This window comes from Schistocerca serialis, chromosome 2, assembly GCF_023864345.2.
Source record: "Schistocerca serialis cubense isolate TAMUIC-IGC-003099 chromosome 2, iqSchSeri2.2, whole genome shotgun sequence".
Classification (NCBI taxonomy): Eukaryota; Metazoa; Arthropoda; class Insecta; order Orthoptera; family Acrididae; genus Schistocerca; species Schistocerca serialis.
Window position 1 is genome coordinate 446,142,783 of NC_064639.1, and position 18,090 is coordinate 446,160,872.

Below are 18,090 nucleotides of genomic sequence, written 5' to 3' on the forward strand. Positions count from 1 at the left end.
ACTTTTATATTTCATAGAGCTCCTGATAATGTAACTGACATACAGGGTTCACTACAGTATTCATGCGTATGTCTAGAAAAGAACGAGAAAATTTTAATTCACTTACGCTGTGTGTGTGCAACACGCTCCAGATCCGTGTCGCCAGCCATGAAAGGTACCAGATTGTAGCGCCCCTCAGACACAAGTTTCCAAGGCTGTTCGGTCAGAAACGCTCCATCGTGTTCCGGCTCGGCACTTGGTACCCACACACATTGGAACAAACTCTTGGTATCCTGTCACAGAAAACTTTCATTTTCAGTTATTTCATGTGCAACAATACACTTTAACGTTATACTTATGTCAGGTATCTGCTGCATTCAAAGATGAGAGGCGTCACGTTATGTAAACTATAATGTGCTGTAATTTCTGTTAATTTCTCTTTATGAATAATATACTTTCAGCTATCTCGGATTCTCTTTATTTATCAATTTTTTTGTTTATTTAGCCGTTGCAAAGATATTTTCAAGCTTTCCTTTGAAATAAATACATTTCATAAAGCAGACATTCATACTACTACATAGAATAGATTGACAATACAGGGATAAAGGGGAAAATACTAGTGCTGGTTCGTAGATGGTGGAGGAATAAATGATTTTATCGTCGTTTGATAATGTAAGTAAGTTGTAAACTGGCTCTGTGGAACAAATGTGTCTACACAGCTATTTCAAGAAACAGTGTTGCACGACTAGTATGTCTATAGGTTTTATGGAGCATTTCGCACTTGAATGCGATGTTGAAGTATGCGATACCACTGGCATCACAATCCGAGATGGCGACCACTTCATCTTGAAAAGTGCAAGTATTAGTGCAGGTTTCCTACAGAGAGTACTGATACTTTTAGCATTGTATATGTGGTAACTGGTTATTTCATTGTAATGCATGTTAAAAAAATTTCACACCATTGACATCTTGGCATTTTTAAGTGCTGTGATTGACCAAAGATTTTTAATGGTTGATAAAATGATTTCCCAACATCGCCATTTTTAAATATCCCACCCCATTAAAATTTTTCGCCATCTTGAAAACGTCACATGTCTGCTATTCTTCTGTGATTGCCCTTTTCATAGACATGCATTTTTCTCTAAGTGCCTACTGTGGTAGTCATTATCTCAGTATCTATAACTTGAGACGTCCGTTATCATTCTTCAGTACTTTAGTGTCTCACTTCCTAGCATGTTTATTTTTCTGATGTTTGTCTTTAACTTCAGCATGATCTTCATCATTGGCAAATTGTCAACTAAGTTTATCTCTGCTTTAGGGTACACCTCACAATCTAGTGCCTGATTTTGGAATCTCGGTCTGATCGTGATGTAATCCAGCTGGTATTTTCCTGTGTTTACAGGCCCTTTCCAGGTATATCTCCTTCTCTTGTGATCTTTGAACAGTGTATTCGCAATTAAAAGTTTAAGTTTCCTGCATAACTCCATCAGTCTTTACCCTCCCTCATTGCTACTACCGAGTTCATATTCTCCAGTAATAGGAGAGTAACCACAGACCGAGCCATCGAATAACCACCCGGTTCAGTAATGGAAGAATAGCGTTTAAAGGTGTAGCAAGTAGCTGATGCTTGGTCAAATCAGGAAAAATAAAAAAGGGTGTAATTTACAGGAAAAATGAAGAGTGATTCCTATCAGGTAGATGTGGTACCACGTACTCGAAAAATGACCATAATTAAATACGCAAAACATTGCTTTTCAATACTGGGATCATTAAAACAATAATTCAGTTGGTTTGATGAGCTAGTTTGTTACTGCGAATGACATTTGGGTTTAACACTTTCAGCTGTAAGAATGTACCGTCAGGTACACGTTTATTTTTCCTGTGTTCATGTGACTACGTTGGGGGATCTTCCAGGTACATCAAATATAATGAAGAGGTACACTACGAGATGTCCTTATACCATCGTGGTACGTGGCAAAGTAACACGAATATATGAAGGAGCAAACTCGACATGAGAGCTCACTGTACATGCTTTACAGTAAAGTGTTCCATTGCTGGAGAAACTACTTCATGAAACACGAAGTTAGATCAGAATTTTCGGTCCTGGTCAAGGCCGAAGTCATTGGAGACGTGGTAAAGCTCGCATTTGGAAAGAAAACTGATCGTCTTATTTACACAGCAATCATCCCGGCATTTCCCTCAGTCATTTTATGAAAACCACGGAGAATCCAAATCTGAACCGACGTCCTGAGTGCTTTACCAAAGTACCACTTCTATCGACGCCTTTAGAAGCCAGAGTTCAGTAGCAGTGTCGGCGGTGGGATGCCTATGGCGTCCTACGTACGTTCAATCGTATTAGGTGTAGCGTCTTACCCTCGTCTCGACAGTCCACACTATTTCGTCAGGCATCATTGTGCATCAGACTCACTCAGAAAAGTGAACATATAATTTTGCAATACGTCATCCTCATAAACTGAACCACTCGTACTAACCCCGTCATTGTTGCTAATCTAGTTTCTGCACTTCTCCATGCCAGTTCATACTGTGAAAGTTCATTTAGCTGTGCCTAATTACTGCAACATTCGTCTACTGTTACCCACTTACTGTAGTCGAGCCTTGGTCTACTGCCACATCCCTCCAGAGCTACTGCAGTGTACATCCGTATTTAAACCTGTTTTCTGTAGTTAGGCCTTAGGCTCTCTCTAAAACCGCCTCCCCCTTCCCAAACTTAATTCCCACCATTATCTACTGTACTGTTAGCTGACAATTCAAAATGTAGTTTATCAACTTATCTCTGTTTTTTGTCGATTTGTGATATAAACATCTTTACTCTCCAATTCAGTTCAGTGACTGAAAATATGGTAACCGACCCACTGATGAAGTCTGCAGCATTCTTATGCAGCGTCACATTTCAAAGTATTCTACTTTCTTCCTGTGAGTACCCTTTATTATGGAAGTATCACTTTCAAGTAATTCTAAGCGACTGAAATTTGATGTTCTGGTGTATGTGGAAAATTAAGTGAGCTGATCGGACAAGATACGTTGCCGTTGTCCACAAAACCGGCTAGGAAAGAAATACAACGAAAACGCTAAGGACAGGGTGGTAGGACATTTTTTAAGGAAGGGGGGATAACTTCAGTTGCAGAGCTGTACTAGAACAGTGCTTCCCAAAGTTTCTGAGATCATTACCCATTGGTGTAATCAGATATTAGCTATTAGCGACCCCAGCCCCCTCGCCCTACCATCATCAACCTTAGCACCTAACTAGACTTCAGAATGAAAAAGAGTTTTCAATCAACACTTCCGTTTTTAAAATGACGAAAGATAAATGGTGTATGATTTTTAGGTTTTTTATTAAAACATGAACTAGCAACTCTTGGTGTAACTATATCTCCCCACTTAAAATCAACCAAGTTGAAACCACTCGGCTGCTGGGCTCTATACTTCTAAACTAACAGAAACTGGAAGACTTCGGGCAACCAGTGCTTCGTGCTTTACCGCTGGAACTAACAGTAAGAATAATGTGTAGGTCCTACGACAGTAGTAGCCGTTACTTAATTACTGCTGTGTTGCACTGTCAGATAGTTCGTTTGTGTGTTTTCGAAGTTGATAATGAAGAAATATCTTGTCCACTAAGGGAACTAGCTGCACTACTGACACATTTAAGCATATGTGACGTACGTGTCTCAGTTTCTCTGTCATAGATGTATGGCACGAAATATGTATGTATTGGGTTGATTAAGCGAGAAAGATGTTGTTCGTACGTTCGTTTCACAAGCTGTGATATCGCCACATTGCCACACGTCGTTACTAGTGTTCGTAAAAAATGTAATTATTGCTATTAAACCAATAATAGTCTTATGAAATAGTAATAATTGCAATTATCTTTTAGATATGATTTAATTCCGTGACCGAGACACAGCTGATCGCTTTTCATTTTATCTCTCAGAAAAATTCATTTTACCGCTTAGGCGGTAACCATCCCCAGATTGGGAACCGCTGTACTAGACAGTGCTGTATGGAAAAAATTTATAGGGATGGACAGAGGTCAGAATAAGTACAACAAAGAAATAAATAACCAAAGTTGTTGCGAGTAGATGTTACTCTGAGATTAAGAGATTTGCAGAAGGGAGGAAATAGTGGTGAACTGCATCAAACCAGTAGTAAAACTAATGACCAAAATAGAAAGCAAGAAAAAACAACCCATATTTCAGAAAACTTCATTTTCTTGCAGTCAATCTTCATTTTACATCCTTTTTCAATGTACCATTGTCAGTTAATTTGCAGCCCAAATAATAAAACTCGTGTACTACTTTTGCTGTACCTCAGTACACACGAAATTATGTAGTACGTGCTCCAAATTTAGTTTCTCCCCAAACGAGAAACCTGGCGGTCCCATATAGCTCCTTTTTCCACGATATTGAAAGAACTGTAAAGCGTACGACAGCAGAACAAAGTGATCACGCCTCTTGATTTACCTTCCAGGCCAAGCTACGGCTCACCTGTAAAATAGAGAGAGTTAACCTGATGGTGTTCGACATACTCTTGTGTACCTTTGTCTAAGCTAACTGCATCTGGTGTGTAGACGAACAATCTGTCGAAGCCGACGACCGACAATTTACGGGAGATGAGTAACCCAAAAGCTTTCCCGTAGCCTCCGGGCTGGAAGGGTGGCGACCTACTTGGATGTCTTAACGGAATGAAGGGAAGATAATGATCCTGCCACCAGATGGTAGCTCTCTGTCGATCTTCCACTGACCGTCGCTGAAGTTAGCTTCTTTCAGTATTCTTGCGGGTAATTACGACTCTGGGCCCAACTCGTGTTCCTGTGCCCAGTATTTACACTGACAATGACCTGACCACCTTAAATGACGTCCACAGGTCTTGCTTTAGCTGTACTGCTTCCCTTTTTCTAGAACTCGGATAACGTGTAGAAAACACACACTGTATGCCACCAGAACCATTACACTCAATATCTCGGTTAATGGAGCGATGTGTCACATTAGTTGAGCCAATGGAGTCTTACTCTGGAGGAAAGTACTATCCTTGCCGATTCTGCCATCCAGAACCAGGTTTTCCTTGCTTAGTCCAGCTCATGTAACGGCACCGTTGAATTTCTTCTATATCCTTCCCCCACGTCGAGCCTGTGGTTGGTCTCTAATTATTTCGTCATCGACGGGACATCAAACCTTAACATCCTTGTTCCCTCCAAAACCCTGCATGCATAGACAGGGGTAGGCCCACTACGTTGTCCTGTACTGGCGAACCATATACATTATCTGATCAGGTCTGCGCCCATCGAACGCTTTGCGACGGCTTGAAATCTACAGAGGATGAACTGCACTCTGTTCTTCCACAAGAGCTGAAATCAGGGAAGTAGCGATGTATCACTCTGGGTTTTGGAGCGAACTGGACGTTCTAGCTCATTCCAAAGGTGTTCCATTGTTTCAGTTCTGGAATCTGGGCAGGCCGGTCCACTTCAAGAATGTTAGTGCCAACAAATAATTGCCTCACCGATGCTACTATATGACGAGGTGCATTGTCATACTGATACACGCAAATACTGTCTACCATGTGTTCCTCTACTGTAATGATGTAAAATGTGTTCATATCCTTCAGCATTAACCGTTTTCTTAGGATCAATAAGGTGACCACACTTTCCAGTGGCGTAGCTACTGACACAAATTCAAGCGTCTCTCAGCAATCATTCCAGAAATGTGCAGCTGATAAGGAGCTTCTCGACAATTGTACTCCATTCCTTTTAACTCTCTATGCACAGTCATAGGGCTGGTTGCGAAGTCATTGCGTTGGACTGCTGGTTGCATTTTGAAGCTCACGAATGATTCTTTCTTCTGATTTTACGGACACCCTCCGCAGTGAGGTATGGTGCCTGTCCATCAGTACGTGAGGTTCACCGCGATGTCGCCAAACACGGATGCGACCATCACGATGCTGTAAACACAACCTGGATTCATCCGAAAAAATGACGTTTTGCCATTCGTGCACCCAGGTTCATCATTCAGTACACCATCGCATGCGCTCCTGTCTGTGATGCAGCGTCAAGGAAAACTGCAGCCTTGGTCTCCGAGCTGATAGTCCATGCTGCTGCAAACGTCGTCGAACTCTTCGTGCAGATGGTTGTTGTCTTGCAAAAGTCCCCATCTGTTAACTCATGGATCGAGATGTGGCTGCACGATCCGTTACAGCCATGCGGATAAGATGCCTGTCATGTCGACTGCTAATGATACGAGGCCGTTGGGATCCAGCACGGCGTTCCATGTTACCCTGCTGAACCCACCGATTCCATATTCTGCTAACAGTCATTGGATATCGACCAACGCGAGCAGCAATGTCGCGATACGATAAACCGCAATCGCGATAGGCTACAATCCGACCTTTATCAAAGTCGGAAACGTGATGGTACGCATTTCTCCTCCTTTCACGAGGCATCACAGCGACGTTTCACCAGGCAACGCCGGTCAACTGCTGTTTGTGTATGACTCAATCGGTTGGACACTTTCATCATGTCACCACGTTGTCGGTGTCGCCACCGGCGCCAACCTTGTGTGAATGCTCTGAGAAGCTAATCAATTGCATATCACAGCATCTTCTTCCTGTAGGTTATATTTCGCGTCTGTAGCACGTCACCGTCGTGGTGTAGCAATTTTAATGGCCAGTAGTGTATTTTGCACTGTTTTTCGTAGATCAGAAAAAATTCCTTAATATATGAACATGGATGTATAATACAACTTAAGGAATATTAAGTATCTCAATGAACCAAAAATAATTACTGGAAGCAAAAACATACCTCTTCCGAAAGAGCAGTCTTTTCGTCCAACACGAGTGTGTATGCGTCCACATCTTTTAGGAACTTGAGTAGGTCGTTAGAAGTTTTCCCTGTGTATCCTAAATGTTGAGCAAACCGTATTGCTCTATCTGTTGCATTCCTAGAAAATGCCCACGGATTTAGTGCTGACCCACTCATTGCTATAGCATTCTTGTAAAGACCTGATGAGAAAAGAAAGTTACCAATTACTTCTTGTAATCACACGGAGTAATAAAGCAGACATTCTTTTATTTTAATAAAATAATTTCCTTTGGGTCTAACAGACTATTATGAATAGACACTGAATTTGTTATGTATATTAATATCAGTTACTATACTTCCTATCCAGTTATGCATTTTTGGGTATTATAGTCCCTACATCAAGTGTATTAAGTTAAATTGAATCAACCAAATATTTTAATTTTACATTTTAGAGGTATAATGACTGATGATTTACAAAAAATGAAAATAGTGTATGCATATGACTTTGACTGATGCAATATCATGCTAAAGGCTGCAAACACAAAATAACGTTTATTATTTTGTCGTTACTCTGAAAAGAATGGATATTATTAAACAGTCTGGTGTATTTCGATCGTTTACTGTTTAAAATGAAGAGTGTATCGCTCCGATAAAGAATTAGTTGTGCCAAAGATTCAGTTTAACACGTAATTACAACAATGTTATGATACATTTGTAAGTCAATAAATATATCGTGCATTTATTCGGTTAATATTCTTTTGACAACAATAGGCCATAGTTCAAAAGACACTGCTCTTTTATTTATCAATATCTTTTATGACAGTTGTATAAATGGATAAGATTCAAAAAATAACGCAGTATGTTTCATTCCATTCTTGATATACTTCAAAATCATTTGGCACGTATAAATTATAAATGAAATAATTCTCTTCCTTTGAATTGTTAATGACACAAAACTAATGCCACAGCTAAACGAACTCACATCAGTGATGGCAATATACGTAACGGTGCACCTGAGACGTTAATCACTGTCACAAAACTCGGATGATGTGCTCTAAATTTTAAGCCCCTACTGGCGTGCCATTTTAAATGTTAATTGCCAGTGTTGAGTTTTAGTGAGAGACAACATGCCTATGATACTGACAGTCTCACGATATCAAAAGATGGCTCTGAGCGCTATGGGACTTAACACCTGAGGTCATCAGTCCCCTAGAACTTAGAACTACTTAAACCTGACTAACCTAAGGACATCACACACATCCATGCCCGAGGCAGGATTGGAACCGGCGACCGTAGCAGTCGCGCGGTTCCGGACTGAAGCGCCTAGAACCGCTCGGCCACCACGGCCTGCCCACGATATCCAGAGAACATTCCGTAACATGTCCTAAGACATTCGGACATACAGTGACAACGCAACACCAAGGAGGAGTTGGTAAGCGTGTTTCTACATCAGAAAGATGAAGTCTGCTAAAATTTCGCGCTACTAACGCTGCTATGAGGATCTAATTGAGGCTTGTTATAAATACACATCGTAAAAGCCGTGAGCGTTACCCACCGTTGAGATTGGAGTCGGTGAGATGATTTTAGTCAAGACTGCCTTCAAGGCGAAAAAGAAGCGGTTATCAGTAGCGCATTGAATCTGAACACTGTCTTGTAATAGGGCTACGAGAAGCTGGATCCTTCTCCTGCGATATTGCAGAAAGACTTAGCAGGAATATATCCACTTCCATGATTGCTGGCAGCGGTGGCCACGATAGAGTTCAGTCGAAAGAAGACCGGCTCCAGACGGCCACGCGGCACTACCAGGAGAGAATACTATCTTGTTGGCTTGACACAACGAACTATTACAAATCGGTTACAGCTCCGAAACCGACGCCCTGTAGCGTGATCTTCACTGACACCAAACCGCCGTCGTTCGCGACTTCGGTCGTGCCAAGCCACAGCTCATTGGAGAGCACGGTGGAGGTCTATTGTGTTTCCTTATGAACACTGGTTCTCTTACGGTACCAGTGGTGGCCGTGCGTTCGTTAGGAGACTAGCTGAGGGTCTGCAAACAACTGGTCTGCGTGCTAGACACACTGGACTTACACCTGGAGTTATGATGGGGTGAGATTTCGTATGACAACAGTAGCAATCCCGTGTTATACCATACACCCTTGCTGCAGAACTGGACGTGAGTCTGGTGATTCCACCCGTCGTGCTGCGACTCACGAACAGATTTCCAAAGGGTGTTTTCCAACTGAATAACTCTCGCCCACATACCGCTGCTGTAGCCCAGCATGCTGTACAAAATGTCGACATGTTGCCTTGGCCTGCTCGGTCGCCACGTCCGTCTCCAGTCGAGCACATGTGAGACATCATCGGACGAAAACTGCAGCGTCATCCCAAACGGTATTAAGTTCCACATTGACCGACCAAGTGCTACATGTATGGATCTCCATCCCACAAAACTGACATCCGTCTGCTATACAACACAATGCAAGCGCGTTTGCATCCCTGCATTCAGTATTCTGGCGGTTACACCGGTTATTAATGTACCAGCATTTCATCTTTGCAATGGCTTATCTCACGCTCACCTGTGGTCCTGAAATGTTAATCACTTAAATATGTCACCTATATCAATGTATTCGATAATTTCAATCCTCCACATTAATTATCGTTTGGTGTCGCGATCTTTTTCCGTCAGTTTATATACGCATTTTAAATAACGGTTTCAAGCCCATAACCTATCAAAATAGCAATGATGGACATCAGTTTACATGCCTTTGCTCATGGGAGACAGGATGTGGTAATGAATAGATGCCCCTCCAGCACTTTGTCCGAAGATGGTTACTCTATCTGGATCTCCACCAAACGCCGCTATGTTCCTCTGTACCCAACGCAGAGCCTCTGTCTGGTCCTTAAGACCCATGTTCCCAGGGACCACCTCATCGCCGGTACTCAGGAAACCTACGGCAAAACACCAATACTTGTAGTGAAAGAATAAGCTGAAACAACTGATGTATTTAATGCCGCAGCTTCAGCTAATGATAAGTTTAAAATAGATTTTTATAGAACTAGAAACAGCAGTAACTTGAGTACTTTTTGGAACAGAGTTCTACATAAGGAAATTAAGAAAAAATTTTAATTTTGGAGGTTCGTTGCAACTGCCCTCTTCGCCAGAATATGACAGTCTGATATGAGGTCATTGGTCACGTTTCGCAGAAGCTTGAATTCTACCTTATTTACAAATCTATACAAATCTATACCAATTAACCTAACACATGAATCCGAAAGATATAATTACTCTTTTGACTACAAATAGCGGTCAAATTTAATATTATGGAAGACACTTGAGACGAACAGATGAAAGCTGTACAGTACGTTAAGCCACATCTTTCATAATTTTAACAATCTCATTACTACAATATTAGCTACAGTACGAAATAAGACTGAAGGTAATCTTGGCAGAGATCAGTGTTGCTTTAAGACCTAAGGTAATACATGCATCAGAATGATAACAGCAAGAAACTAATAGAAGTAAGAAGGTTTATATGGCTTGCCTGAAAGAAAGCTTTTAGTGAAGTATGTTAGCAGCAACTTCCCAACATAATGAAAGAAACAAGTATAAAGTATGAAGACAGAGGAGTTGTTTGAAGTTTTTACAAGGAAGAATGCGCAACTGCGATATGCGTGCGTAACGAACAGGTGAAATCTGAAGGGAGGTAATTCAGGGGTCCTCACAATCACCTGATTAAAGTACACACACACACACATCGCTTTACGTCAAACTACAGAAAAATTTAAGAAAACACTAAACAGACATGTTCCGGAGATAATAATATACTCTTGGCGGAGAGTCTGAAACATGCACATCAGATTCTCACTGAGACAAAAACAGACTAAATAAAAACAAAATTAAGTTATTTGTAGGCAAATATGGAATGCTGATAGTTTGAGAAATCATTCCAAAAGTGTGAAAAAAATACTGTCTTGAGAAGTAAGACAGCAATAGTCGGTTACATGCGGAAAAGGGCATTTAGTTGTTCATCATAAATTTAAGGTATTGACATTTTTGAAAAAAAGAAAATTTCTGATCAAATAAACTTAGGGCATGGTAATACATATGGTGAGGACTTTTATATGAGCTGTAATACTGAGTGGAAGCGCAACGGAACAATTTGAACAGCAGTCAACAACACCAAGTAAGGCTCTGAGCGGCAACTAGGAAATACTGAGAATAGAGTGAGTGGACAGAAGTATAAGAAGTGTTGTTTTGAATGAAGGATCTGGCTTATGTAGTACTTAAACCACTAGTATATTAACGACGATGGGTTGTGTATTAAAAGTGAAGACGGAAGGAAGAATGGCTAGAAACAATAGTAATGGATGACACTGGTTGAAGTAAATGAACAGCTGGTTCAAGAAAGACTACTTAGTGATAGCATGTAAGCAAACATCTACCGCAACACGCTGCACGTAAACAGAACACGATAAAAGGAAATGTGTCCAAACGCACTGGTGTGGCCAACTGCAGCTGTCGAAATCGACTTGCATTGCTTCGCGTAAAATAAGAACAGTAATAGCGATAACATATAAAAAAACGTAAAAGGCTAACGTAGCCGTTAAAAGGAAGCACGTTCAGCTTCGTATAACGACAGGTCCTGTATATTCTCAGAGGTGCAAGACTTATTCTGGAACAAGGCTCATTAGTGTTAATTTAAAAGCAAAAATCGCATGATTTCCTAATATCGTAATATTAAACACGAAGGTTAGATTAGTTACCTAGTAGTCCCAGACGATAATTTATGCTGACAATTACGACGTCGTTGTCCACGAAGTAGTTAGGTATAGTTCCGTGACCATATCCTCCTGTAAAGCATCCACCGTGAATCCGAACCATCACCGGTTTCAGAGTTGCATTTTGTAAGGCATCCTGCACAAACATACAAACTAACTTAATTCCATTGTATCATATAGTATCCAAATAAAATGTCACACATACACTCCTGGAAATTGAAATAAGAACACCGTGAATTCATTGTCCCAGGAAGGGGAAACTTTATTGACACATTCCTGGGGTCAGATACATCACATGATCACACTGACAGAACCACAGGCACATAGACACAGGCAACAGAGCATGCACAATGTCGCCACTAGTACAGTGTATATCCACCTTTCGCAGCAATGCAGGCTGCTATTCTCCCATGGAGACGATCGTAGAGATGCTGGATGTAGTCCTGTGGAACGGCTTGCCATGCCATTTCCACCTGGCACCTCAGTTGGACCAGCGTTCGTGCTGGACGTGCAGACCGCGTGAGACGACGCTTCATCCAGTCCCAAACATGCTCAATGGGGGACAGATCCGGAGATCTTGCTGGCCAGGGTAGTTGACTTACACCTTCTAGAGCACGTTAGGTGGCACGGGATACATGCGGACGTGCATTGTCCTGTTGGAACAGCAAGTTCCCTTGCCGGTCTAGGAATGGTAGAACGATGGGTTCGATGACGGTTTGGATGTACCGTGCACTATTCAGTGTCCCCTCGACGATCACCAGTGGTGTACGGCCAGTGTAGGAGATCGCTCCCCACACCATGATGCCGGGTGTTGGCCCTGTGTGCCTCGGTCGTATGCAGTCCTGATTGTGGCGCTCACCTGCACGGCGCCAAACACGCATACGACCATCATTGGCACCAAGGCAGAAGCGACTCTCATCGCTGAAGACGACACGTCTCCATTCGTCCCTCCATTCACGCCTGTCGCGACACCACTGGAGGCGGGCTGCACGATGTTGGGGCGTGAGCGGAAGACGGCCTAACGGTGTGCGGGACCGTAGCCCAGCTTCATGGAGACGGTTGCGAATGGTCCTCGCCTATACCCCAGGAGCAACAGTGTCCCTAATTTGCTGGGAAGTGGCGGTGCGGTCCCCTACGGCACTGCGTAGGATCCTACGGTCTTGGCGTGCATCCGTGCGTCGCTGCGGTCCGGTCCCAGGTCGACGGGCACGTGCACCTTCCGCCGACCACTGGCGACAACATCGATGTACTGTGGAGACCTCACGCCCCACGTGTTGAGCAATTCGGCGGTACGTCCACCCGGCCTCCCGCATGCCCACTATACGCCCTCGCTCAAAGTCCGTCAACTGCACATACGGTTCACGTCCACGCTGTCGCGGCATGCTACCAGTGTTAAAGACTGCGATGGAGCTCCGTATGCCACGGCAAACTGGCTGACACTGACGGCGGCGGTGCACAAATGCTGCGCAGCTAGCGCCATTCGACGGCCAACACCGCGGTTCCTGGTGTGTCCGCTGTGCCGTGCGTGTGATCATTGCTTGTACAGCCCTCTCGCAGTGTCCGGAGCAAGTATGGTGGGTCTGACACACCGGTGTCAATGTGTTCTTTTTTCCATTTCCAGGAGTGTATGTCCTCATTATTACTTTGCTTATAATTTAGTCTTAAAAACCGAAGAAGCTTACATTTTAAAATTTATCGAGAAGGCCTACATTAGTAATCTGATGGGTGACACCCAACAAGCAAAGAATAGTAGGTCTCTCATAAATGAATGACTTCTCACATAATGAAAGTGTCCATAACCTTTACATGTCGTATGAAAACAACTATACAAACGAATACTTAGTAGAATAAATATCCGTTGACACGCTAGAGGGGTCGAATAGGGAAAGAACCTTGGTCGGAAGGTAAATTTCACTATTTATATTCTACCTCCTGCATTCTACATCCCTCAAAAGAAAAGTCAACAGAAATGTGTTGCCCGGTTATGAAGAATGCCCGATTCTTTGAATAGAAAAGTGTTATGGGAAAAGTTAGTAAAATAAATGTAGCTTAAGTGAGAAATTATTTACTTTTTGCATCTCAAACATTTACCGTATATTTACACTTGACTACTTTATTTTCAGTACGCAGATAAAAGCTCCAATCCACTACACCAACATGATTTACTATAGATTTCTTCGTCGCCACAGGCAGAAAATTATGTATATTTACCACAAGTTACGACGTAGACAGTAGCTTGCAGTTATTGTGCTAAATTACTGTACTTAACTGCGATGTAATACCTACCCCTGGTCCATAGACGTTGAGGTACAGACAGTCTTCGTCACCGGACACCTCGTTATCCCTGTACTGTGGGCACTTGGATCCCACCTGCAAGGCGTCCCGAGCACCAGACCACGCTGCTTTTGGCACCGGCGGCTGGCGAAACAGAAATGTAACTATAAATCTAAAGTACATTGTGAGCTGTCAGCCGGAGAACGCGTGAGAAATTTAAGTAAAACAAAAAGGACATGTGACTGAACCCTGTGAAAACGCAAATATGGCGCACAGAATAGGAACAGTACGAGTAGCAATTCTATTTGTAACTGCAAATTTGCCGAATAATTCGTTTCATCATCTCTATGTCGTCTCGTCTGATTAACGATTTACAAGCAGTGACAATATTATGATTCTGTACAAGTGATTAATGTTACTATGCATCGATGTTATAGCTTCCATGAACTGGAAACAACAGCCATCCAGTTGCAGAATATATGTTTACTATACATTCTCCATTGTTTCGACAGTTTTGAAACTGTGTTCTTGAGAAGCTAGTGTGCATGCAATAACACACTATTTATATTCTGTCTAGGACATGTGTGTATTATCACCACTGAAGATACATGATTTAATAGTAGTATCTCCCTACTGTAGAGTCTGGAGACTTTTAAAAGACCCCACAACATTTAAATACGTTTAAATACGAAACGTGGTATCGGCTCGTACAGAGTGTAGGTAGCCACGGCGCCGGCGCATGTCACTACCTACTACTTTAAAACATGTATTTTAATTATGATGAAGTGGACGACACGCAAATGTATTAGACTGAGTCAATGACCCCCACATTTGATGTAGATAATATGTGATTCTACGTACAATATCTGCTGAAGAAAACCTTTTTTTCGAAACTGTCGAAACCATAGTCAAGGTTTAGTAAATAAATTTCTTGCAACCGGTTGACTGTTATTTACAACCCACTGAAACTCTTGCATGCACAGGTGATCAAGCGCAGGCATGTTTAAATCATCCATGTTACGCTAGCAACTGGCACTGAGAGATGACGCTTTGGTTTCTGGAGCACACACTCGATAAAATACGCTCAGAAATCAAATTACAACGTTTTCGAAAGGAAATTACCACATGTCCGAGGTAAAAATATCTCTAGCGTTTCGCCATCGGCGTGTTCCCCGTAAGTGTTAGACGTTATCGACCTCCAGATTTTTCTTCATTCCGGTCATCCGGTCCTAGATTTCTGTCTTCTATAGATTAGTGGAAGTATTTGTCCCATCTTAGCGCTGGTCATCCTCTCCTTCTTCCCAGCGGCTCGCAGTTTAAAGAGGAAGAGATTAGTGTTTAACCTCCTGGCGAAATCGAGGTCGTTAGAGTCGGCGTACCAGTTGGATCAAAGAAGGATGGAGAAGGAAAGTGGCAGTGGCATTTCGAAGGAACCATCCCGGCATTTGCCTTAAACTATTTGGAAAGATGACGTTATGCGTAAATCAGGATGGCCAAACGTGGGTTTTAATAGTCTAACTCCCGAATGCGAGTCCAGTGTGCTAGCCACTGCGTTACCTCGCTCTGTCGCACCTGTCCTTGGCCAATTGCGATTAGGCATTCTCTACACGTGTCCGTACCCCTGAAGCGCTTTATTCTCAATAGTTTTTGCTATGCAATACATTATTTTCATACGGCTCCATACCATCTCATTTCGTATTCTATCATGCCACTGTAAGTCTATAGATCTCATATAGTCTATCTCCACTGTTTTCATTTTCTCTCTAATTTTCCTTGTTTCAGGTCACATTTCAGCTCCATACAGAACTATTGTCCCCGCAATCTGTGAAATCTGCTTTTCTTAGTGCCCTGCCGAATGTAATTACTCCATATTATCCCATGCAAAGCTTCAGTAGCTCTCAACATAGGATTACAGAACCAACTGTTGCAAATAATTGTTTGCTACATTGACCTACGTTTCGGCACCTCTACGGATGTTTTCATCAGGATGAAATTTTGAGAAACCCTATAAAATAATACATAGAAAATTAAGTATGACAACAAGCATTAATCACGATAACAATTATCATGACAGACAAGGGTTACTTACATGAAATTACAGTGCGAGAAACAATTGTCAGAATTAAGAACAGATGTGCTCAAATAAAAAAATAAAATAAAACACGTATCCTTTGGCACGTGTGCCTAGCTAGGAACATCAGATTGATCGGCCCAATGGCTGACATTGCTGCCACGAAAATAACACAAGTTGCGAGCCTGCTTTCGTAGTTCTCTTCACCACTGGTAATTTGGAATTAATATACTCGTCACATGTGACGCAGTTATCTATTATTGATCGAAAGGTTTGTAGCTGCTGCAGGATTTTATTTCCCCTTCTCCTTTGTTATTTTTCACCAAATCGTAATCCATACATATACTCTGTCTTGTCCGTATTTATTCCAAAACCTCATTTGCTACACTCCTCTTTAAGCTTCATCTGCGTGAATTCCATATCATCTTTATTTCGAGCGAATATTGCCTGGTCACCCTCAAATAAAAGAGTGAATGTTATCATTACCAATCTTTATTCCCATGCCTGAGCATTTCTTGTACCAGCCATTGACTGCTTGCTCCAAATAAATACTTCGAGTAAACTGGTATCCAATCATAATCATTACTTTTGTGTTCATGCACAAACTTTTTATCAACGCAAATCCACTTTTCTGTAACATTAAGCCTTGTCTTTCCTTCACATCCTAGCCGAAGACCACTTCGCAGTCACTGAAAGCCGGTATTTCATTTTCTATTTTCTTATTTAGAATACTATAGGACAGCCTAGCTGTCGCTGGGATAACACTTATTCCTCTATAATTGGCGCAAAACTTCCTGTCACTTTTTTTTTGTATATCGAGGAGAGAAATGGCAAATACTTTCCATTTTCTACCGCTTATACTTTCCCAAAGCTTTTCTATGTATGTGTTACTATCAGACTTCTTCCTTACTTGGGAAGTTCCGTTGCTGTATTTCTTGGTCGCGGCGCTTTATTTACTCATGCTTTAGACAGCGCTGCTTTCAAATCCTCCTCCCATATTTGTGTTGTCTTCTTCCCCTTTGTAGGTTTATACTTTTTTCTTTTATTATATAGGTATAGTTCCATAGGATGAAATTGAGGAGCAAATGTTCGTGCTCATGGAGCGTGTCAGCAAGTGAAATTAGAACGGAAAAGTAATAACAGATAAGGTAAAATATTTGTTAATCCTGAAAGGACAACAAGCTGTAAGTTTATATAAACCCAGTCAGCAATTTAACATAGGAATTAACTTAATTTTTCAAGAAACTCCTTGACACAATAGAACGAGTGACCCAAGAGAAAACTCTTCAGTTTGGATTTGAAAGAATGTGGACCATTACTGAGATTTTTAAATTCTTGTGGTAGTTTACTGAAAATCGATACAGCAGAATACTGCACGCCTTTCGGTACAAAAGTCAAGGAGCTGCTATCCAAATGCAGACTGGATTTCTGCCTAGTATTAACTGAGCGAAAGCTGCTAGTTCTTGAGATCAAGCTGATAGTGTTAACAAGAAACGATATTAAAGAAGATATATGTATTGAGAGTCAAACGTCACAACACCCGGACTAATGGACAGGGGTCTACAAGAGGTTTGTGAATTTACACCACTTATTTCCCGAACTGCCCGTTTCTGAGGCAAAAATACCCTTTGAGAGTGGGAAGAGTTACTCCAAAACGCTACACCATACGTCATAAGCGAATGAAAATCTGCAAAGTAGAATACTGTTCAAATTGTAAAAGTGGCAGCATTAAGCCTTTGAACAAGATTCTGGACATGGGCTTTCCGCGACAGTTTGCTGTCTATCTGAACACGTAGAAATTTCAACCATTTAGTGTCACTACTCATATCCCCCTTGTTTGTAATTGTAACATCAGGTTCTGTTGAATTGTGTGTCAGAAACAGTAAAAACTGAACTTATTGTGATTTAGCGTCGGTTTATTTTCTACAAGGAATGAATTTATAACTTGAACTGCACTGTTGGAAACAGTGCCAGTTTTGCAGAGAACATCCTTTACTATAGAGCTATTGTCATTGGCAAACAGAAACAATTTAGAACCAACTGTAATACTAGAGGAGATATAATTTATATAAATAAGGAACAGGAGTGGCCCCAGCACTTATCCCCTGGGCACCACCAATTTAACCGTGCCACGGTCGGACCCTACACCATCGCCATTCTAAGTACCGTGGGAAATGAC

At 41.8% G+C, this 18,090-nt stretch overlaps 1 protein-coding gene across 1 annotated transcript in view; it reads right to left on the minus strand.

The window, feature by feature from the left end:
* Window positions 1-18,090, minus strand: part of LOC126456061 (venom carboxylesterase-6-like) — a 46,537-nt gene that overhangs the window by 10,910 nt on the left and 17,537 nt on the right. The window contains exons 3-7 of the mRNA XM_050091816.1: window positions 13,853-13,984; window positions 11,552-11,702; window positions 9,551-9,736; window positions 6,788-6,987; window positions 107-272 (exon numbers count right to left, since the gene is read on the minus strand). Coding sequence (XP_049947773.1) covers window positions 107-272; window positions 6,788-6,987; window positions 9,551-9,736; window positions 11,552-11,702; window positions 13,853-13,984 — 835 coding nt within the window. The remainder of the gene's footprint in view (window positions 1-106; window positions 273-6,787; window positions 6,988-9,550; window positions 9,737-11,551; window positions 11,703-13,852; window positions 13,985-18,090) is intronic.